Here is a 23,719-nt window from a genome sequence, read left to right as displayed (position 1 = left end):
TCATCCAGCAGAATACTGTCAGCTCTCAGTATCCCTGAAGCTCATAGAGACATCAGTGACTTTAGTATCAAAATCGAGGCATCTGTTGACAAAGGAGCGGAGTAACTCCCCTCTTGTGCATCCCACTGCACCAGATCTCCGGCCAAGCTGAATTCTGGGTTCCGTTTGGAGTAGACTATGCTAAACCAAAACATCGAGGTAAAGTTTCACAATCCGAGGAGTATCTGCTAGGTCCTCTCCTCCATACACTTCGCATCAAATGCAGGAAAGTTCTTGAACTTAACCAAGAACCGCCTTCGGACTTTACCTTTCTTCGTATCGTTATGTGCCAAAATCAGTTCAGGAACAAGGATCTCTTCGTTTTCTTCCACTTTGGGTTGCTCATCAGGCTCCCCATCATCAGGCACATCACCCTTAACAGGTTTCAAGAGACTCACATGCAACGCATTGTGAATCCTCCAAGTATCTGGCAGTTTCAATCGGAAGGAGATATCATTCATCTTTTCTGTAATCTGGAAAGGTCCGTAGTATCACATACTAAGCTTTGGAAAAAGCCTCTCCTTTCCCTTTTTCTTTCTTAGGCGTGCCTTCTCAAAAGTAAGAGCACCCAATCATCCTCCTTCAGTTTCCAGTCGCGACGATGGCGATCCGCTGCCTTTTTCTGTCGTTCTTGAGACTCCTACAAAGTCTCGCGAACCTTGGCAAAAGCCGTATCCAAATCTCGCGAATATTCATCCGCTTCAAATTTCTAATCTTTCGTGCTCAGGAAGGATGGAACCTTCGCAGCAGTTTCAACAATCTCACATAGCGTCTTCCCCGTCGAAGAGTGTATCATGCTATTGTAGGCCAATTCCACCAAAGGTAAGTTCTTTTCCCATTGAGTCTTCTGATGTGAGATACAACACTTCAATAAATCTAAAATCACTGAATTGGCAATCTCAAATTGCCCGTCAGTCTGCAAGTGGAACGATGACGAGAACTGCAACCGCGTGCCAATGTTCTCCCAAATTGCCTTCCAAAACAAACTCATAAATCTGGGGTCTCTGTCGGAGACAATCGTCTCAGGCGTGCCATGTAATCGGAAAATCATCGTGATCATTCTGTATTCTCGGGAGATTAAAAAAAATGAAATCCATTTCAATATTTTCCCAGGGGCAGGTGGGTATGGGTAAAGGCTGGAACAATCCCTGTGCCTTATGCCTGTCAAACTTGACCTTCTGGCATACCAAGCAACAGCGCACAAACTCTTCCACATCCTTCTTCAGTCTCCGCCAAAAGAAATCTCTCTCTACCCCTTTCATGGTGGTAGCAATGCCGCGGTGACCCGTAAAAGGTGGACAGTGGCAATCAGTCATAACCTTTTCCCTCAACGGCTGTGTAACTCACAACATAGTCTTTTTCATCAAGTAGCCTTTCCGAAGGGTGTATCCAGCTACTGTCTCCCCATCCCGTATCCGTGTGAGAATATCTGCAAAACCTGTAACTGTGGCATACTGATCGACCATATCCTCGAAGCTCCTATGATGTATCGCGGAAATAGCCAGAACCAACGATTTCCGAGACAAAGCATCTGCCACCACATTCTTCTGTCCCTGCACATGGACAATCTGGAAGTGGAACTGTGACAAGATGTTCACCCACCGCATCTGCTTTTCCGAAAGCTGCTTCTGTGATAAGAAGTAGCGCAAACTCTGATGGTTTGTAAAGACAGTAAAATCCGCTCCGAGTAGGTAATGCCGCCACTGAGTAAGAGCATGGATAACCGCCAAAAGCTCTTTCTCATAGATCTGTGCTGTCATCTCCGGCCTAGAGAACAAACGGCTCTCGTAAGCTATGACATGGCTTTCTTGCAGCAAGACCGCACCCAGACTACGACCACAAGCATCACAATATACTTCAAATGACTTCTGCAATTCCGGCAAAGTCAAAATAGGTCTCGTAGTCAATTTCTCTTTCAATGTCCGAAAGGCAGTCACCTCTGTTGGTCCCACGAAAAAGGTACTCCTTTCTGTGTCAAGGTATGCAAAGGGGAAGCAACCTCTGCAAACTTTCGTATGAACCGCCTGTAGTACGAACACAGTCCCAAGAAGCTTCTAACTTCATGGACATTCCTCAAATCGGGCCAATCACAGATAGTCTCTATCTTGGCCGGGTCCATTCGCACTCCTGCTGCTGACACAATGTGTCCCAAAAAGTGTATCTCTAGTAGGAAAAATTCACTTTTCTTTGCATTAATCACTAACGTGTGATCTCGTAATGCCTGAAAGACTTGAAGCAGATGATCTCTGTGTTCTGTCTCATTCTTGGAGAAAACAATGATGTCGTCAAAGAAAGTGCCAACAATAGTCTGTACTCTCGAAAAATCCTGTCCATCATCCGGTTAAATGTCGCAGGAGCATTGGTTAAGCCAAAAGGCATCACCAAAAACTCAAATAACCCAAAAGTCGTCCGAAAAGCTGTCTTGTAGACATCTCCTGGCGCTATCCTGATCTGATGGTATCCACTCTTCAAGTCAATCCTGCTAAAGCACGAGGATCCCTGTAACCTGTCGAGTATATCATCGATCCTAGGAATCGGAAATCTGTTCTTGATGGTGATTTCGTTGAGAGTGCTATAATCGATGCACATCCTCCAAGATCCGTCTTTCTTCAAAACCAACGACACTGGAGAGCAATACGGTGAAGTACTAGGCTGGACAAGACCCTTTTCCAAGAGGTCTTTCACTGAGTTCATAATCTTTTCATTCTGTACTCGGCTCACACGATAAGGTGGCCGATTCGGTGGCGTGCTTCCAGATATCAGATCAATGGTATGATCTTCAGGCCCTCTCAAAAGCAATCGGCATGAGCGTGGAGAAAAAAAATCTTGGCGTTCTTTTCTTCAGGTCAAAACATATTCTACCTTTATCCATCGTTCAGTTCTCCCAAAAGAATGAGTAAGAAAACTGAAGTTCATCAAGTACAATCTCTAAACCCTTCATTTATCAAAGTCGCTTTCTCGGCCCGGTAGTCAACCACGATGTAGTTCTTGTGGTACCAAGGGATCCCGAGTAGAACGTCACTCACGTGCCCTGAACACCCCTGTCATTGCAAACGAAGTTTGCCAATGCTCGGTGTAATGGCAACATCCCATCCGGGTGCCAGTCGAACTACCTCCGCCTGTGGCGTCAGTCTGTCGGGCGTAGTTCCAAATCGAGCCGCCAATTCCAAGTGAAAAGAAGTTGGCCTTGGCTCCTTCAAAAGAGCTTCGTGATCCTTCACTTTGCCCCAAAAAAAGCGGCAAAGTTTGTACTTTCATTCATTAGATTCGGTGCTGGTCCCACGCCATGTGGTACCAGTTCTGCTTTTTCTATCTGCCTTTTCTGCCACATTCCTCAGCTGCTCTCGAACTCTCAGACCTGTCGTCGTCTTTATCATTCTGTTCTTTCTGTGCCTTATCGGGGCACTTCGCGGAAATATGTCCATGTTCCCCGCATCCAAAGCACTTCCCCTCTCTGATGAAGCGAGCTCTCTCCTCAGGAGTAAGCTTGGGTCGTGCATCCTTTTTTTTTCTCTGGGTTGCTCTTTTTCATTCTACTTTCATTCCCAGACGTCTGTTCGGCTCGTTGTGTCATGGCCTCATCTGTGGGGTAGGTCAGACTGCGAGAGTGAATGGCAAAGCCCCGCTTCGCATGACTCATCAACTCCTGAACAGAAGCTGACTTCTGTTCCAAGCAGTGATTTCGGATCTCTGTAGGTAGACCCAAGGTAAACCGCTCAATCTGTTCTCTGAACGAGATCTTCTTGAATGAAGAGGCGGGTAGAAAAGAGCTCCAGAATCCTTCACAATAAGAATTCACTGTATCGCTCTTGGTCATCCGGAGATGGTTCCAAGCAGCTCGTATATCTCGCTCAAACTCTTGAGTCAACCAAGAAGAAATAAAAAGCCTCTTGAATTTCAGCCATGTAACTGGCACAGTCTTGCTTAATAGAAGCGTGGACCACCAAGTACGAGCATTCCCCTTAAAGTAAGAGGCAGCTCTCCGAATCTTGGAGTGCTCTGAATAGCGTCCTCCCGCGAAAGCGATGTCAAACTGCTGTATAAAAGACAAAGCCTTCGAAGCATCTGAGTATCCTGAAAAGTATCAAACTTGATCGAGTGGCCACCTTCCTTAAACTCTCGGACTTTCTTGCTTTTATCTTCGAGAAAGTCATACTGGTTGGCTTTGTAAAAATTCCTCTTGTTCGCATAAAAGTTTCCGTCATCGGAATCTGAGCTGCTGGAAGAACTGTCAGAAGAAGAAAAAGAAGAAGAACTGGGTACTCCTTCAAATCGAACACGCTTCTTCCGTTTCTTTGCTTTGTCGAATGTCGACTGACGACCCAAATATCCCGGGAAGTCAGTACCTTTGTTCTGCTTTTTGCCGTGCTTTTTGCCTTTCTTTTGCACGTCGAAAAGCTGAGCAATCCGTGCATCAACCACCTTCTCCAATTCCTTCTCCGTATATTTCTTGGAGGCAGAAGGTTTCTTGAGAGCGGGTTTCGGGAGTGGTGTTGTGGTTCTCTGTCACTCCATCTGTACCTCTTTCAAAGAGGTTTGGTTCATATATTTTGCCATCTTCGGGTCCTTGGCAAAATTGAGCATAATCTTTGTTGCATCACCAATCAATTGACGACGCTCCATCTCTCTTTGCTCCGCCTGAGTAGGCCGAGGCGGGCCATACTCTCTGTCTGAATCTTCGTTGTGATCCCAGCCCGCATCTCCAGATGCAGAGGGAGTCGACTGATCATTGCCTGAAGCCATAGGTGCCGCGGAAAAAAAAATTCGGGGATCGGATTTCCCGTAAAAGAGAAATCGGCCGTGCTCTGATACCACTGTAACAGACTTGGACACTCCAAGTCAAGAATCAACCGCGACAGCACCAAATAACCACTTCAAAACAATTCACAGATCACAATAGATTTGCACTGGCCCGGCGGAGTTCCGTGCCTAGAGATATTGGCCCCAAAGAATGGCGCCCTTTTCGGTATTTCTTTTTATATTAATCAATCATCAAAGTACAAGAGAGCGGTTAGGGTTTCACTCTCAGACTCTGCGTCCAGATACCCTGAGAAGTGAGGCTCTCACCACTAATTTAAAGGTTACAAGGGATGCCCAAAAGCAGAGCCCCAAAAGCTTTCAAAATCAAAAGCATCAGTTCTCTCTCTCTCTCTTAGAGAATCTTTTCACTTTTTTTTTATATAAAAAAAAAAGCAAAAGCAAAATTCGCGTCGCTCTTCATTTTCAAAAAAAAAAAAAAATAATAATAATAATCCGCCTCCGCGATTCCTGGAATTTAGGGTTTCTAGCAAAAATTAGGGTTTGCAGGAATTTTAGGGTTTCTGGCAAAAATTAGGGTTTCTGTTGTCCGCCACGTCATCACTTTGTGACAGCTACTCTCGAACTCTCATGCCTTTCGTCGTCCTTATCATTCTGATATTTCTGTGCCTTTTTAGGGCACTTCGCGGAGATATGTCCATGTTGCCCGCATCCAACGCACTTCCCCTCTCTAATGAAGCGAGCTCTCTCCTGAGGAGTAAGCTTGGGTCGTGCATCCTTCCTTTCTGGAGTGCTCTTTCTCTTTCTACTTTCATTCGCTAAAGTCTCTTCGGCTTGTTGTGTCATGACCTCATTGGTGGGGTAGGTCAGACTGCCAGAGTGAATGGCAAAGCCCCATTTCGCACGACTCACCAACTCCTGACTATTCCAAGCAGTGATCTCTGATCTCTGTAGGTAGACCCAAGGTAAACAGCTCAATCTGTTATCTGAACGAGATCTTCTTGACTGAAGAAGCGGGTAGAAAAGAGCTCCAAAATCTCTCGCAGTAAGCATCCACTGTATCTCTCTTGGTCATCCGAAGATGGTGGCAACACAAATGGTTAACTCTATGAGGTGAGCTTCTCAGCCTATGGAGGAGCTAAGCCTCAATGAAGGGCAATCTCCATATCCACTTCTCTTCACCTCTAACCAGTATGACTTTCTGGAATATAAAAGCAAGAAAGTCCGAGAGTTTAAGAAAGGTGGACTGTCAATCAAATTTGACACTTTTTCAGGATATAAAGATGCTCGAAGGCTTTGTCTTTTATACAGCAGTTTCACATCGCTTTCGTGGGAGGACGCTACTCTGAGCACTCCAAGATTTTGGAGAGCTGCCTCTTATTTTAAGGGGAATGCTCGAACTTGGTGGTCCACGCTTCTTTTAAACAAGACTGCACCAGTTAAATGGCTGAAATTTAAGAAGCTTTTTATTTCTTCTTGGCTGACGCAAGAGTATGAACGCGATGTACGAGCTGCTTATAAAAATTCTTCTTGTTTGAATAAAAGTTGCCGTCATCAAAGTTTGAACTGTCTGTAGACAAGTCCTCCGTAGAACTGTCACTCACTAGGCGAGATTTAGACTTTTTCTTGCCCTTTCCGAAGCGTTGTTTCTTGCTTCGCTTTTTGCCTTTTCTGTCTTCTTCGCTCGAATCTGAAGAGCTAGAAGAACTGTCAGAAGAAGAAGAAGAAGAACTGGGTACTCCTTCAAATCGAAAACGCTTCTTCTGTTTCTTTGCCTTATCAAATGTCGACTCACGACCCAAAATAACCCGGGAAGTCAGTGCCTTTCTTCTGCTTTTTGCCGTGCTTTTTAGCTTTGTTCTGCGCGTCAAAAAGCTGAGCAATCCGTGCATCAACCACCTCTTCTAATTCTTTCTCTGAATATTCCTTGTGAGCAGAAGGTTTCTTGAGAGCGGGTTTCAGGGGTGGTGTTGTGGTTTTCTGCCACTACTCGTGCACTTCCTGAAAAGAGGCCTCGCTCATATATTTTACCAATTTTGGGTCCTTTGCAAAATTAAGCATCATCTTTGTTGCATCGCCGATCAATTGACGACGCTTCATCTGTCGTTGCTCTGCTTGAGTAGGCCGAGGCAGGCCACACTCTCTACCGGAATCTTCGTTGTGATCCCTTCCCGCATCTCCGGATGCAGAGGGAGTCGACTCATCCTTGCGTGAAGCCATAAGTGCCGCGCAAAAAAAATTGGGATCGGATTTCCCGTAGAAGAGAAATCGATCATGCTCTGATACCACTGTAACAGACTTGGACACTCCAAGTCAAGAATCAATCGCAACAGCACCAAATAACCACTTCAAAACAGTTCACATTTCACAATAGATTTGCACTGGCCCGACAAAGTTCCATACCTAGAGATATTGGCCCCAAAGACTCGCGCCCCTTTCGGTATTTCTTTTTGTATTAATCAGTGTTCAAAGTACAAGAGTGGTTGGGTCTCTCTCTCAGACTCTGCGTCCAGATGCTCTGTAGAGTGGGAGCCCAATCCACTTATTTATTTTACAAGGGATGCCAAAAGCAGAGCCCCAAAAGCTCAAAATCAAAAGCCTAAAAATAAAGCAAAGGCTCTTTCTCTCACAAGCTCTCTTGAGCTTCAGAAATAAAGCCAAGTTTCTCTCTCTCTCTCTCTCTCTCTCTCTCTCTCTCTCTCTCTCTCTCTCTCTCTCTCTCTCTCTCATAATTGCATAGAGAAAAGCAATGTCAAAACCTGCCGTCAATCAACCCGTAATTCACGCCGCAAAAAAGCGAGATTCTGCCATACGGTGCCACGTGTCATGCTTCCGCACTTTCCGGGTTCTGCCCTATTGTCATTAGGATTAGGGTTAGGGTTTCTGCAGTTTTAGGATTTTTGGCAGGTTAGAGGGTTTGCAGTTTTAGGTAGAGGGTTTCTAGAATTAGGATTTTCAGCAACAGTTAGTGTTAGGGTTTCCAGAATGCTCTCGGACAGCCACGTCATCATTTTGTGACAATACGCGCTCCAACCATTGTAACCTGGTGGCAGTGGTGGTAGGATGCATTGGATCACGGTCAAAAAGGTGCATCGTATTCCTGAATACTCCCCCGATCGGATCAAACGGCTTGGACGGTTGCCAGTTGGAAGCTCTTGTACTTTCTGGTGCCAGAGGAGAAGGTAGCACCTAGGGCATCAGAAGGTAATTCGGAAATTGTTGAAAACATTGCAGCATTGAGGGATTATGTTAAGGATGCCGCGAAAAAGTGTCGCGAAGCTCGTTGAGGAGAAACTGCAAGTATTTTACCGAATCGACGAACACAATGTCTTGGGTTCCTAATGGATTATGCCCTGTAAAAAAGAGCGATGAAGACGGGAGCGCGCCCGATGCACGATGAAGTAAGAGTGGGAGTGGCTAAAAAGTCCACGATCGGGCCACGAAGATTCTGTAAATTTTTGAAGCGCCAACTTGCATTGGCCGCTCTTTGGTGCAACCGGTATGCTTTCAGAAAAGCAGACGCCTGAAGCTCTAATACCACTATAACGGCACGGTCACTGCGTGCCAATGGAAAAGAATAAATTAAACAACTTTAAGCACTTCAAATAACAATTGAATTCAAAGAGGTAGACGACACACCAGACGGGGAGTGACGATGTTCCACCCCGAGAGAGCACTGGCCCCTAACCTTGGCGCCTCTTTCGGTATTTCTTTATATTGCTTTAACTCAGTACAATGCCAGTACTCGCGCTTTGCACCTTCCCCCAAAAGCGTGCCAGAGATTGGGCCCTCTCCACATATTTAAAGGCCCTTGGCCTATGAAAAGCAACTACATAAAAAACTTCAAACTCAAAAGCATCTGGCCTCAAAAACTGGCGCTAAAAGCTGCACAGCGTAAATCACGGAAATCCGTACAAGCTGCCACGTCAACACAGTCTGCATGAAATGCCAAATTCCGTAAACGCTGTCACATGGCACTGCCAACGCAAATCACAAGCATCCATACAGTTGCCACGTCATCATCTTCTACGCAAGTGAGTTGGAGCGTATCTCACATTTTGTAACAGATTGATCTTATAGGTCATTTTGGCCTTTTGAAGATGTTAATATATCATTTTGGCCTTTTGAAGTCGTTAATATAACATTTCATATCTCTCTCTCTCTCTCTCTCTCTCTCTCTCTCTCTCTCTCTCTCTCTCTCTCTCTCTCTCTCTCTCTCTCTCTCTCTCTCTCTCTCTCTCTCTCTCTCTCTCATGCAATGCAACAATTTAAATCCTCAACATAGAAGTACTTGATTATTCCAAAAATAACTCAAAAATTGCTCTTCCAACAACCCATCTTAATTCATGTGCTTGCACGCCCAATATCTACTTAGCCCATCTCTAATCGTACCATGAAATATTCTCGTCAGTGCTCCCTTCATCCACCTTGTGACGCGTTGGAAAATGCTCATATCTCGGTCCCTCCCTCGTCCAAGTTACTGAAACAAATCTGCTCATACCATCTCTGCTTGTGCGATGGTTGAATACTCATTCTATATGCCTAAGTCACCCATTAATCCAAACTATTCGTTCCAAGTAGATATTCCAATTTCCTTATCACAATGCTCTAGTCATTCCTTTAAAACGACACTCCCAAAGTATCTGGTCAAGGGGTATTCTCTCTATCATGGTGTATGTCACACCTCCTCGTGTCGCACCCAAAACATTCGCATTTTCTCCAAAATCCACTTATTATATAATTGTTCATATGCGTACACATTCAAAAACAACTAAGATTTCATTAAGCTTGAATTCTATATAAAAAGTTAGTTTAGCAGCACTAGATGTGTCCTAAGTGCCACGCAGCTGTAAGATTATCCACTCTTGACTTTGCCACTGCTACATAGCCTCATAATTCACAACCTTTTGAAAACACTTTGGATACACATCGCTTGATGGGACATGCCTTACATTTAAATCTTTTACAAAGGATAACTCACAAACATCGTAAATCGTTTAAACCCCAAATGTTTATCCCTAGCAATAGGGTGCTTCAACCGAAACGTCTCACCCTTGGTAAAGTTCATACTAGATAGTCAACCGAGCCGCATCTACATGCTTGTATGACCAAATGTTCCGAGTTTCAACTCAACGAAACATTTCATAAGGTAAAGCAATTCATCCTTCAATCACAGTGAAACGTGTATCATGGTGACGATTCTTTTAACCCTCAACTACATCCCTATTCCCATATAACCAGAATGGCGGTGTATGTTCTAACATTTCAAAGAAGGTTATAAGCATTCACCATCTTACAGAGCCAAACTAGAAAGAAGATGTTAGCCCCAAGGACTTGAGTACAATCCAGTGCCAAGAGGCTGCACATCCAATCTTACCCAGATAGCTCTACTGTCACGAGGCTCTGACAAGCACTATATATATTTGTTGGTTTCTTTCCCTTGATTTTTTACTTAATTTTTGGGACCCTCTTGTTGAAATCACAAATGCCCGAGCATTGCAATGCCAATGTGAGACAGCTGTTCACCAAGAGTTTCACCCGCAGGAGTCAAGGCCAAGCAGCCACGAGATGGTTCGACTGATCAGCACTGGTAGTAAAGAAGTGGCTAGGCTCAATTACAGTCCTTTGGCAGGACTTTATAAGTTGGTGAGTACTAGGAATTAAACCAAAAGGAACAAATTGGACACATGGCGGTAGGAAAGAAACCTGTATGCCAACTCAACTTCCAGAAAGCTTATCCCAGTTGGGGGTGTCCAAAATTGAGATTGGAGGCTGATTTTTTAGTTATTGCTCCACAGAGTGTGTGTGTGTGTGTGTGTGTGTGTGAGAGAGAGAGAGAGAGAGAGAGAGAGTAGTGGGTGGAGGTGATCACACCTTTCATGAAAAGCTTGCCTTCTCCCTTGTCTCATGTAGCGCAATAATTTGCTCTCGTGCATCTCTTTCTCCTCTTTGCACATATGGTAATGCCCCTCTTGTTGCGCTTCTCAGATGACCATGTACAGATTTGGGGATTTTATGCGCATTTGCCAAGGCAAGAGGCTTCTGTACATGGACCCGATTAGCTAATTGCTAATCCCCCACAGGTACGCACACTTCTATCGCGAAGGATTGCGTTTTCTCGCATGAAAACTCATTCGATTCAAAAGGGAACTGTCCCATTGCATGCGGAAGCTTTTGACACACGCGTAGACGTGTTTACTGCACTCTAAATGATGCGAAACAGAAAATTACCACTTGCTGTGTTTTTCTGCAGGTTTAGGGTTTCGCACCTAAACTGTAAGATAACGCCACGGGAGCCTCGAGAAAGCCTTGGGGGCTTATACATGACAATTTAGAGAGATTTTCAACAAGGATCTCATCTAATTCAAAGGGCAAGTGACCCTACTGGTGCCGGAGCTCGAGGGCTACCCACAGAAGTGATCGCACGCGAATCAAAGCGCCAAACAGAAAATTACAGTTTGCTGTAATTTTTTGCAGGTTTAGGATTTTGGCCAGTTTTGATGCCTACATGTCCTAGGAGCTTCGAGGAAGGTAGGGAATAACCGAACAAGCATTTTGTTGCAAATTGGGGGTCAAAAACAGAGAATTCAGCACACTGTAATTTCTCACCAGGTTTTGTTGTAAGTGCGTGGAAACTCACTCTTTACTTGGTATTTTGTCCATAGAGACTTCTACTGTGGTTATGCTGCCGAAAATGGGTTAGAGAAGGGGAATTTCAGCCCAATAAAAGTGGGACAGCTTGTAGAAGTGTACGGGTTTATCTCAAATGCAATAAGAATAAAGAAATACCGAAACGGGTGCCAGTCTTTGGGGCCTACAGGGTGTCGCTATCTACTTGGAAGCGCTCTAGCTGCCAAGCGATGTTTTTGTTTGAAGTGGAGAATTCCAGTTACAGGTTTTATCTGTGAAGTTACTCATAAAGTACAGTAAAGTTAAGACATAGAGATCGAGTGAAAGCCAAAGTCAACCGCCCTTTAGCGAGTCCACAGGCCGGTTTCATCTACCCTGGCACTTCACATGCAAGAAGTCCTTCTATGCTGTTTGAACATGAGTTGATGGGAGATTTCATCTATTACAGCTGAATTCCTTAACAAGAACATATTCAAATCATCCAACTAGAGCTCAGGTACACGTCAAGAACTTGACAAGACAAGATCTGACATCACCAAAAATCACAGCCTTTTCTGCCCAATGACAACTCTCACCTTGAGCCTGTGAAAGACCAGTTTCTCATCCTGATCCCCGATTTGGGTCTCTTCTATCAGATTCCAGCTCTCTACATTCAAACAGCCCCACATATTCCCATGTTTGTGAATCCAGTCCATGCATGCTTCCTTTTTGTTTCTGCTAATGTTTTTGGTTGGCGGGTTGTTTGTTTTGTTCCGTAGAGGCAATAGAAGGTGCAGACAACAGTATTTGGATATAACAGTATCATTAACGAAATCTCACATGCACTAAACAGAAATATTACCAACAGCGTACCTGCAAAGCAAGTAAAAACTTGTTTTTCCGCATGTAAATTTCAAAAGCTAGCAAGTGCGTCTCTAACAGCTGAGCGGAATGATCTTGCAAAAGTTTCAAATACTTTGTAGCCTCTCCAAGAGGATCCTCAGCCTAACAACGAAATTCACAAGAAATAGGTGACTCTTCAAGAATCTCACAAATATCTTTCACTAGTAAGGGTAAATTCCATACCTGCAGTAATTTGTCACCGTCAGGATCAGTGTCAGTAGGTTTAGGTTGTTGAGAACCCCTCTTACCTCCTTTAGATGAAAGAGAAGCAGCCTCTTCTTCCTTTGCCTTCTCTTCAGCCTCCTGTCACATCATTCCAATCAATGACTCCTTTCCAGAACAAACATTTGGGTTCATACTAAATTAAAGCAGCACCTTCTTGGCCCTTGCAGCCTCCTTCCGTTGCTTTTGACGAAGCCTTTTTCTCTCTGCTGGAGCTAGCCCAACAACAGCAGCTTCCTCCTCCTCAGCTGCAGATCTTGGAGGAGAATCAAATAGCCTTAAGTAGCATCTGCCAAACAACAATCAGCATAAATTTTAACTCCCAGGCAAATAAGCATAAGAAGCTAAAATTGGCTTTAATACAACATACCTTATTGCAGAAGAAGCCGCTCGATGGAAATACCGATTGGAGTGCAAATGATCTTGAAAGCGCAGCATGCGTACGTAGGCTCGAAGTGTCATCTTCCTAATACAGTAGGTGTGGAAATCAAATTGATCCTCTACCATATCCGCATAATGTTTCTCCACTGCAAGATACTTTTTCAATGCCTTCCCAAGAGACCCTTGCCGTGAAAAACTATCCCCTGAGGCTAATTCATACCTGGAAAAAAACATCCCCACCTGACTTGATACCTTGAACTCAATTTAACATGCTACCTGGTTGTTTATGACGATAAACTGATGTACGAATGACTCATAACAGGAGACTTACCACATACACTGCATGTCATAAAGATTGTTGTGCTGATCCCCATCCTTTGTGAAAAGTAATGCTGTCTTTTCCGCCTGCTCCACCTGGCAATTGAAGCAACAATTATCAAACCAAATGTATCTAAGACTTTAATACTGCTTGAAAATAAGGATAACACAAAACTTGGTGCATCAAACAAAAATCTTTATTTGTTTACATATTTATTTTGAAGAGCTCCAGTAGCAATTCAGAATCATGTTATTGTGGGATCATCCATCTTACTAACAGGACTTCTACATAAACGATGCTGCTACAAATCTCCAAATATAAAAGCAAACCTAAAACTTCAATGCAGTAATACTGCAAGATCTGAAGTGATGGTATACACTTCAGGCTTAAACAAAATTGCTGCATTACAGAGAACTAACCTTCGCCAGTGGACCAACGACGTGCCAAAGGCAATTTTACTAGTAACCCATTCAAATGTCCAGCCCAATATAGTCTATCCTAAACAATCCTGCAAGCTTAAATGCTGCTGGAGGCCTACCTTCACATGGAGACACAATTACCCAAAAATTTTAGGCGAAGAATCTTCAGGTTACCACAGCTAAAAGGCATCAGCTAATAGACAACGTGGTAGAACCAAGTGACGAGGAAAATAGAAAGACATGTCAAGTCTATGAAAGTTCACTTAAGAATCCAGAAAACTTAGATAGTGATCTACTTTTTAAAAGACACGAAACTAGAGGATCGAAGTTTATGCTCCTCTTCCAATTCCGCGAACAAAATAGTACTGTGGAAACTCTTTTCGCTATTTGAGGTAAAATATATTTTCATACTTGATAATGTCAGACCGACCTGGTCAGCTTGCAGCATACGTTTAACGCATTCACTATTCAAAAACCTATCTGCAAGATCCATTGACCGAGCCTCGTCTGCCAACGCTGCAGCTGCTACTAGATCACCAGCATGTTTAAAAATTCTCCCCTGCCGGATAATTGAAAAATTTATTACAGTGAACAAGCGAGATATGAAGTGAAGGGGTCTCGCCTCCTGACAAAGAAAATCCAGGTCTGTGGGATACCTTCACTAAATATAAATCAATCACGGTTGGTGTATGCAATATAGCTTCGTCAATCTTCTGAAGTGCCTTCTCATACTGACCCCTTCGATCAAAGTGCTGTTCGACAGGTCACAGCAGAGATACTAAAAACTTCATATCATGAAAGTGTCGTCTAACTATGAATCTTAGAGTCACACGCAAACCTGTGCCAATAAAAAGAGAGTCCATAGCAGAGTCGAAGGTGCTTCCTGTTCCAAACTGCAACAAGTGAATGTTGTTAAAATTCAATAAAGGCTAAATTATATATTTATGACGTAACCATTGCACGACTTGCGCTGATGCAAAATTTCCAGAACCTTTCTGGAAAGGTTCCCGTTGATTTCAGGGAGTTTTCAAAACTGAGCAGAATCTCCTCTAGAACGTCGGCCTGCACAACTAATTGTTAACACTAGTACATCAAGCCACAAAGAATGCTTTCTTGCGAATCTTTGTCAAGAAAAACACACGATCCCAATACCTTGCCAGGTTGAGCATACAAAGATTTGAGATCTGAGAAAAGAGATGGAACACCCTTCACATAGAAAACACAATTAGAATGTGGCATGGACATCAAATAAGCATTGACAAAAATGACGTTGAAACAATTACCTTCCTCAACAGGGGTCTCATATACTTGTCCACAGCCAATCGAAATGAGCCAATCTCCAAGAAATCAAAAGGGATCCGCTGAATACAAGAGAAATGATTCCCATAACAAGAAACCAACCTGTCAATAAGTTCGTCCTTTAGATAGGAAATAACTAAGAACAAGAGAGAGAGTGCAGTGTTTTGTGCATTTCATAAGCAATAAGAAGGTAGGGCTACTGATAGACGGACTCGAGACAGTACTTCACATAAGCTTAGCCAAAAACAAGGGAAAAACATTCGTCCAACCTAGTAGACCCAAACTCGGCACATTCTATGAGAGAAATGCTAATACAAACCAGAGCAAGACATTGAGACCTAGCAAGAAATGTCAGTTGCCCCTAAACACGCCCAAGCAAGGCTATATGCTCTATTTTTCTCCAAGAGTATTTCTACCACCTAGCTTCTAAAACGAACACCCGGGAGGATCACGGATTGTAACCGACTTGGACACTCCAAGTCGAGAATCTACCGCGACACCACAAATAATCACTTCAAAACAGTTCACAATTCACAATTGATTCGACACTGGCCCGGCGGAGTTTCGTGCCTAGAGATACTGGCCCCCAAAGTCTCGCGCCCCTTTCGGTATTTCTTTTTATATTAATCTGTGTTCAAGGTACAACAGTGCGGGCACACGCTCACACTCAGACTCTGCCTCCAGATGCTCTGAGTTGTGAGACCTGCTCACATATTTAAAGGTTACATGGGATGCCAAAAGCAGAGCCCAAAAGCTTTCAAAAGTTGTCCAAAGCTGAAACTTAAGAGGCTTGTTTTAAAAGCCCTCATAAAGCAAAGGCTCTTTCTCTCTCTTTCTCCTATGCTTTATTAAAATAAAGCAAGAACTTCTCCCTCTCTCTGGCTGCATTGCGTAGAAAAAGCGATGACCAAAAGCTGACGCAAGCTCCTGCAAATCACGCCTGAAACGCGGAGATCCATACACACTGCCACGGGGCATCCTTTCCGCAGATTCCAAGTGCAGCCAGCCACGTCAGCCATTAGGGTTTCTCTGCAACCACCAAGGTCACCGTTCGTGTAATGGGCAGCCACGTCATTATCAACAGGGAATGTATGTCTGTGTGTGTGTTGTGGCACGCCATGTCACCAGTTTGTGACACACCCCCCTCTTGAAAGCATTGTAATCGCCCTCGATTACGCCTGCAAAATAGATAGAGGCCATAAACTATCTTAGTAGACACTGACTGTTAGTACCTACGCACTAGGAACACACATCTAGCACATGTACCAATAGACAGTCACATCACATGACATCACTCTACATCATAAGACATCACATGACATTCAACATTCATTCGGATCTTAGACCATGATTTATCGACAATGTAGTTAGCAATCGCATGTAGATCCAGTCAGGACCTCATCGATGCCCGATTGACTAACCCCTATTGCAACCATGTATACTCGAAATCATTTAGACCAAAATGTTGCACTCATTTTGTCTATCAATTCCTGCACTTAAAAACAAGTCCAGAACAAATCAGTTTCATATTCCGGAATTCCATTTCATAAAGTCATACAGCAGAATACTGTCAGCTCTCAGCATCCCTGAAGCTCATAGAGACTGTAACAGAATTGGACACTCCAAGTCAAGAATCAATCACGACAGCACCAAATAGCCACTTCAAACAATTCACAGATCACAACAGATTTGCACTGGCCCGGCGAAGTTCCGTGCCTAGAGATATTGGCCCCATAGACTGGCGCCCCTTTCGGTATTTCTTTTTGTATTAATCAATCATCAAAGTACAAGAGAGCGGTTAGGGTTTCACTCTCAGACTCTGCGTCCAGATGCTCTGAGAAGTGAGGCCCTCACCACTAATTTAAAGGTTACAATGGATGCCCAAAAGCAGAGCCCCAAAAGCTTCAAAGCAAAAGCAGATTCTCTCTCTCTCTCAATGAGAGTCAGTAAAAAGCAAGTTCTCTTTTTCTCTTTCTTACTCCCAAATCAAATCGAAAACTTGAGATTTGCGTCGCTCAAAATTTCCCAAAATTTTTAAAACAAATATAATAAAATAAAAAATTCCGCCTCCGCGATTTCCGGAAATTATGGTTTCTGGCAGAAATTAGGGTTTGCAGGAATTTTAGGGTTTTTGGCAGAAATTAGGGTTTCTGTTGTCCGCCACGTCATCACTTTGTGACATACCCCCCTCTTGAAAGCATTGTAATCGACCGCGATTACGCCTGCAAAACCGACAAAAGCCATAAACCGTCTTAGCAGACACTGACTGTTAGTACATACGTACTAGGAACACACATCTAGCACATGTACAAAATCGACAGTCACATCACACGACATCACAGGACATCACCAAACATCACAGGACATCACATGGCATTCAACATTCATTCGGATCTATTTCTTGGCCGGGTCCATTTGCACTCCTGCTGCTGACACAATGTGTCCCAAAAAGTGTATCTCTGGTAGGAAAAATTCACTTTTCTTTGCAGTAATCACTAACGTGTGATCTCGTAATGCCTGAAAGACTTGAAGCAGATGATCTCTGTGTTCTGCCTCATTCTTGGAGAAAACAATGATGTCGTCAAAGAAAGTGCCAACAAATAGCATGTACTCTCGAAAAATCATGTCCATCATCCGGTTAAATGTCGCACGAGCATTGGTTAAGCCAAAAGGCATCACCAAAAACTCAAATAACCCAAAAGTCGTCCGAAAAGCTGTCTTGTAGACGAGTCCTCAGTAGAACTGTCAGTCTCTGGGCAGTCTCTGGGCGAGATGTAGCCTTCTTTGTCTTTTTCTTGCCCTTTCTGAAGCTTTGTTTCTTGCTTCGCTTTTTACCTTTTCTGTCTTCTTCGCTCGAATCCGAGGAGCTAGAAGAACTATCAGAAGAAGAAGAAGAAGAACTGGGTAGGTCTTCAAACTTGACTCGCTTCTTCAATTTTCTTTGCATTGTCAAATGTCGACCGACGACCCAAATATCCCGGGAAGTCAGTGCCTTTCTTCTTCTTTTTGCCGTGCTTTTTGCCTTTCTTTTGCACGTCGAAAAGCTGAGCAATCCGTGCATCAACCACGTTCTCCAGTTCCGTCTCCGTATATTTTCTTGGAGGCAAAAGGTTTCTTGAGAGCGGGTTTCGAGAGTGGTGTTGTGGTTCTCTGCCACTCCATTTGTACCTCTTCCAAAGAGATCTGATTCATATATTTTGCCATCTTCGGGTCCTTGGCAAAATTGAGCATCATCTTTGTTGCATCGCCGATCAACTGGCGACGCTCCATCTCTCGCCGCTCCCCCTAAGTAGGCCAAGGCGGGCCATACTCTCTGCCGGAATCTTCGTTGTGATCCCTGCCCGCATCTCCAGATGCAGAGGGAGTCGACTGATCATTGCCTGAAGCCAAAGGTGCCGCGGAAAAAAATTTCCGGGATCGGATTTCCTGTAGAAGAGAAATCAGCCGTGCTCTGATACCATTGTAACAGACTTGGACACTCCAAGTCAAGAATCAATCACGACAGCACCAAATAACCACTTCAAACAATTCACAGATCACAATAGATTTGCACTGGCCCGGCGAAGTTCCGTGCCTAGAGATATTGGCCCCAAAGACTGGCGCCCCTTTCGGTATTTCTTTTTGTATTAATCAATCATCAAAGTACAAGAGAGCAGTTAGGGTTTCACTCTCAGACTCTGCGTCCAGATGCGCTGAGAAGTGAGGCCCTCACCACTAATTTAAAGGTTACAAGGGATGCCCAAAAGCAGAGCCCCAAAAGCTTCAAAGCAAAAGCAGATTCTCTCTCTCTCTCTCAATGAGAGTCAGTAAAAAGCAAGTTCTCTTTTTCTCTTTCTTTCTCCCAAATCAAACCGAAAAGCTGAGATTTGCGTCGCTCAAAATTTCCCAAAAAAAAATTTAAAAAAATAAAATTAAAAAAAAAAATCCGCCTCTGGGATTTCCGGAAATTATGGTTTCTGGCAGAAATTAGGGTTTCTGTTGTCCGCCACGTCATCACTTTGTGACAGAGACATCAATGACTCTAGTATTCTAAAATCGAAGCATCTGTTAACAAAGGAGCGAAGTAACTCCCCTCTTGTGCAACCCACTGCATCAAATCTCCAACCAAGCTGAATTCGGGGTTCCATTTGGAGTAGACTATGCTCAACCAAAAGCTTCAAGGTAAAGGTTCACAATCTAAGGAGTATCTGCTAGGTCCTGCTCCTCCATCCACTTCGTATCCAATGCAGGATAGTTCTTGAATTCAACCAAGAACCGCCTTCTCACTTTACCCTTATTCTTTCTATCATTATGTGCCAAAATCTGTTCAGGAACAAGGATCTCCTCGTTTTCTTCCACTTCGGGTTGCTCATCAGGCTCCCCATCTTCGGGCACATCACCTTTAAAAGGTTTCAAGAGACTCACATGAAATACATTGTGAATCCTCCAACTGTCAGGCAGTTTTAGTCGGAAAGAGACATCATTGATCTTTTCAGAGATCTGGAAAGGTCGGTAGTATCTCATACTAAGCTTTGGAAAAAGCCTTTCCTTTCCCTTTTTCTTTCTTAGGCGTGCCTTCGCAAAACGTAAGAGCACCCAACCATTCTCCTTCAACTTCAAATCACAATGATGGCGATCTGCTGCCTTTTTCTGTCTTTCTTGAGATTTCTGCAAAGCCTCGCGGAGCTTGGCAAAAGCCGTGTCCAAGTCGCGCATGTACTCATCGGCTTCAAAAATTTTATCTTTCGTGCTTAGAAAGGGTGGAACCTTCACAGCACCTTCAATAATCTTAAATGGCGCCTTCCCCGCCAAAGAGTGTATCGTGTTGTTGTAGGCAAATTCCACAAAAGGTAGATACTTTTCCCATTGAGTCTTCTGATCCGAGATGTAAGACTTCAATAAATCTAAAACCACTGAATTGGCAATCTCAAATTTCCCGTCAGTTTGCAGGGGGAAAGATGACGAAAACTGCAACCGCGTGCCAATGTTCTCCCAAAGTGCATTCCAAAACAAACTCGTGAATCTGGAGTCCCTGCCGGAGAGAATCGTCTCGGGCATGCCATGTAATCTGAAATATGGGCCACAAACAATCCGCTAAGTGATCCGGCTTGACTGTTTTCTTCACCGGAATGAAATGAGTCAGCTTGCTAAATCTGTCAATAACAGTCAAAACCATTGTCACCACTCTGTGTTCTCGAGAGATCAAAAATGAAATCCATTGCAATACTTTCCCAGGAGCGGGTGGGTATGGGCAAAGGCTTTAACAATCCCGGTGCTTTATGCCTGTCAAACTTGACCTTCTGGCATACCCCTTTCAAGGTGGTAGCAATGCCGCGGTGACCCGTAAAAGGTGGACAGTGGCATTCGGTCATATAACCTTTTCCCCCAACGGCTGTGTAACGCACAACATGGTTATCCTCATCAAGTAGCCATCCCGAATGGAATATCCCGCTATTGTCTCCCCATCCCGTATCCGTGTAAAAATGTCTGCAAAATCTGTATCTGTGGCATACTGATCGACCATATCGTCAAAGCTCCTACGGTGGATCACGGAAATAGCCAGAATCAACAACTTCCAAGACAAGGCACCTGCCACTAAATTCTTCTGTCCCTAAACATGGACAATTCTGGAAGTGCAACTGTGACAAAATGTTCGCCCACCGTATCGGCTTTTCCGATAGCTACTCCTGTGATGACAAGAAGTAGCGTAAACTCTAATGGTCTGTAAAGACAGTAAAATCCGCTCCGAGTAGGTAGTGCCGCCACTGAGTAAGAGCATGAATAACCGCCAAAAGCTCTTTCTCATATGTCTGTGCTATCAATTCCCGACTTGAGAACAATCGGCTCTCGTAAGCAATGACATGGCCTTCTTGCATTAAGACCGCACCCAGACTACGACAACAAGCATCACAATATACTTCAAATGACTTCTGCAAGTCCGGGAAGTCAAAACTGGTCCCGTAGTCATCTTCTCTTTCAATGTCTGAAAGGCAGTCACCTCCGTGGGTCCCCACGAGAAAGGGACTCCTTTCTGTGTCAAGATATGCAAAGGGGAAGCAACCTCTGCAAAGTTTCTAATCAACCCCATGTAGTACGAGCACAATCCCAAGAAGCTTCTAACTTCATGGACATTCTTCAAATCGGGCCAATCACGGATAGAGGTATTCCACTTGGTTCATAATTTCTTCGTTCTGGGCTCGGCTCACACGATAAGGTGGCCGGTTAGGTGATGTGCTTCCAAGTATCAGATCAATGGTATGATCTTCAGGACGAGCGGGTGGTAACTCGCCTGGTAGTCCTTTCTGAGAAGCAATCGGTATGAGAGTGGAGAAAATCTTGGCGTTCTTTATCAAGTGCAAACATATTTGTCCTATCCTCATCACTCACCTCTTTCAAAAAGATCAAGTAAACAAACATACTGGATTTCATTAATTTTGAAATGGGCGAAGCCAACACAATAGAGACAGACTCGCCTTTAAGTTTTACATCGAGTACAATGGTTCTGCCCTTCTCCGTGGTCAAAGTCGCTTTCCTCGCCCGATAGTCGACCACGTCGTTGTTCTTGTGGTACCAGGGAGTTCCCAAGAGAACATCACAGCCTTCCAAAGGCATTATATAAAAGTCCTCATGCTCCAAATACCCCGGACAATGCAACCGAAGTTTGCCAATGACAGGTGTAATGCATACGTCCCTGCCAGGCACCGCTAGAACTGCCTCTTGTCCATCGTTCTAGGATCAGTACCCATGCAATCTGCAACCGGTCTGCTCTCGAACTCTCACGCCTTTCGTCATCCTTGTCGTTCTATTCTTTCTGTGCCTTTTTAGGGCACTTCACGGAGATATGACCCGTTTCCCCGCATCCAAAGCACTTCCCCTCCTTGATGTAGAGAGCTCTCTCTAGAGGAGTAAGTTTGGGTCGTGCATCCTTTTCTTTCTTTTCCGGATTGCTCTTCCTCTTTCTACTTTCATTTGTCGAAGTCTGTTCGGCTCTTTGCGTCATGAGTTCATCTGTGGGTAGGTCAAAATGCCCGAGTGAATGGCAAAACCCCGTTTCGCATGACTCATGAACTCCTGCATGGAAGCTGACTTTTGTTCCAAGCAATGATCTCAGATCTCTAGGAAGACCCAAGGTAAACCGCTCAATCTGTTCCTTGAACGAGGTCTTCTTAAATGAAGAGGTGGGTAGAAAAGAGCTCCAGAATCTCTTGCAATAAGCGTCCACTGTATCCTTCTTGGTCATTCGAAGATGGCTCCAAGCAGTTCATATGTCGCGTTCATACTCTCGAGTCAGCCAAGAAGAAATAAAAAGCCTTTTGAATTTCAGCCATTTAACTGGCATTGTCTTGTTTAATAGAAGCGTGGACCACCAAGTTCAAGCATTTCCCTTAAAATAAGAGGCAGCCCTCCGAATCTTAGAGTGCTCTGAGTAATGCCCTCCTAAGAAAGCTATGTCAAACTACTGTATAAAAGACAAAGCCTTTGAAGCACATCTATAACCAAAAAACGTGTCAAATTTAATTCACTGTCCACCTTCCTTAAACTCTCGGACTTTCTTGCTTTTGTCTTCCAGAAAGTCGTACCGGTTGGCTTTATAAAAATTCTTCTTCTTTGCGTAAAAGCTTTTGTCATCAGAGTCCGAACTATCTAAAGAAGAGTCCTCTCTAGAACTGTCAACAACTTGGCGAGATTTAGGCTTCTTTGTCTTTTTCTTGCCCTTTCCGAAACTTTGCTTTTTGCTTCACTTTTTTGCATTTTCTGTCTTCTTCGCTCGAGTCAAATGAGCTAGAAGAACTGTCACAAGAAGAAGAAGAAGAAGAAGAAGAAGAAGAAGAACTGGGTACTCCTTCAAATCGAACACGCTTCTTTTGCTTTCTTACCGATTCAAAAGTAGACTGACGACCCAAATAACCCGGGAAGTCAGCGCCTTTCTTCTGCTTTTTGTCGTGCTTTTTAGCTTTGTTCTGCGCGTCAAAAAGCTGAGCAAATCGTGCATATACCACCTCTTCTAATTCTTGCTCTGTCTATATCCTCAGAGTAGGAGGTTTCTTGAGAGTCGGTTTGAGGGGTGGTTCTCTGGTCTGCCGCCACTATGTGTGCACCTCTTCGAAAGAAGTCTCGCTCATATATTTTGCAAATTTTGGGTCCTTCGCAAAAGTGAGCATCATCTTTGTTACATCGCCGATCGATCATCGACATTCCATCTCTTCGAGCTCCGCCTGAGTAGGCCGAGGCGGGCCATACTCCTCGCGTGAATCTTCGTTGTGATCTCTTCCCACGTCTCCGGATGCAGAGGAAGTCGACTGATCTCTGCTTGTCGCTATAAGTGCCGCTTAAAAAGGCTCGGATTTCCGATAGGAGAGAAATCGGCCGCGCTCTGATACCATTGTAACCGACTTGGACACTCCAAGTCGAGAATCTACCGCGACACCACAAATAATCAGTTCACAATTCACAATTGATTCGACACTCGCCCAGCGGAGTTCCATGCCTAGAGATATTGGCCCCAAAGTCTGGCGTCCCTTTCGGTATTTCTTTTTATATTAATGTGTGTCCAAAGTACAAGAGTGCCGACAGGCGCTCACACTCAACCTCTGCGTCCAGATGCTATGAGTTATGAGGCCTGCTCACATATTTAAAGGTTACATGGGATGCCAAAAGCAGAGCCCAAAAGCTTTCAAAAGCTGTCAAAAGCTGAAAATTAAAACCTTGTTTTAAAAACCCTCATAAAGCAAAGGCTCTCTCTCTCTCTCTCTTTCTCCTATGCTTTATTAAAATAACGCAAGAACTTCTC

At 44.0% G+C, this 23,719-nt stretch overlaps 1 protein-coding gene across 1 annotated transcript in view; it reads right to left on the bottom strand.

Moving 5' to 3' along the window:
• Nucleotides 1-23,719, bottom strand: part of EMB2753 (tetratricopeptide repeat (TPR)-containing protein) — a 90,181-nt gene that overhangs the window by 9,463 nt on the left and 56,999 nt on the right. Inside the window, exons 10-20 of the mRNA XM_086492163.1 lie at nucleotides 14,934-15,011; nucleotides 14,803-14,856; nucleotides 14,642-14,712; nucleotides 14,489-14,543; nucleotides 14,307-14,402; nucleotides 14,081-14,209; nucleotides 13,244-13,326; nucleotides 12,902-13,132; nucleotides 12,685-12,820; nucleotides 12,493-12,612; nucleotides 12,280-12,411 (exon numbers count right to left, since the gene is read on the bottom strand). Coding sequence (XP_086348289.1) covers nucleotides 12,280-12,411; nucleotides 12,493-12,612; nucleotides 12,685-12,820; nucleotides 12,902-13,132; nucleotides 13,244-13,326; nucleotides 14,081-14,209; nucleotides 14,307-14,402; nucleotides 14,489-14,543; nucleotides 14,642-14,712; nucleotides 14,803-14,856; nucleotides 14,934-15,011 — 1,185 coding nt within the window. The remainder of the gene's footprint in view (nucleotides 1-12,279; nucleotides 12,412-12,492; nucleotides 12,613-12,684; nucleotides 12,821-12,901; nucleotides 13,133-13,243; nucleotides 13,327-14,080; nucleotides 14,210-14,306; nucleotides 14,403-14,488; nucleotides 14,544-14,641; nucleotides 14,713-14,802; nucleotides 14,857-14,933; nucleotides 15,012-23,719) is intronic.

The sequence above is a fragment of the Adiantum capillus-veneris genome, chromosome 20, assembly GCF_014529385.1.
Source record: "Adiantum capillus-veneris isolate H3 chromosome 20, ASM1452938v2, whole genome shotgun sequence".
NCBI classification, from domain to species: Eukaryota; Viridiplantae; Streptophyta; class Polypodiopsida; order Polypodiales; family Pteridaceae; genus Adiantum; species Adiantum capillus-veneris.
Note: the sequence above shows the minus strand (reverse complement) of the source record. Positions and strands in the feature narration are given on the sequence as shown.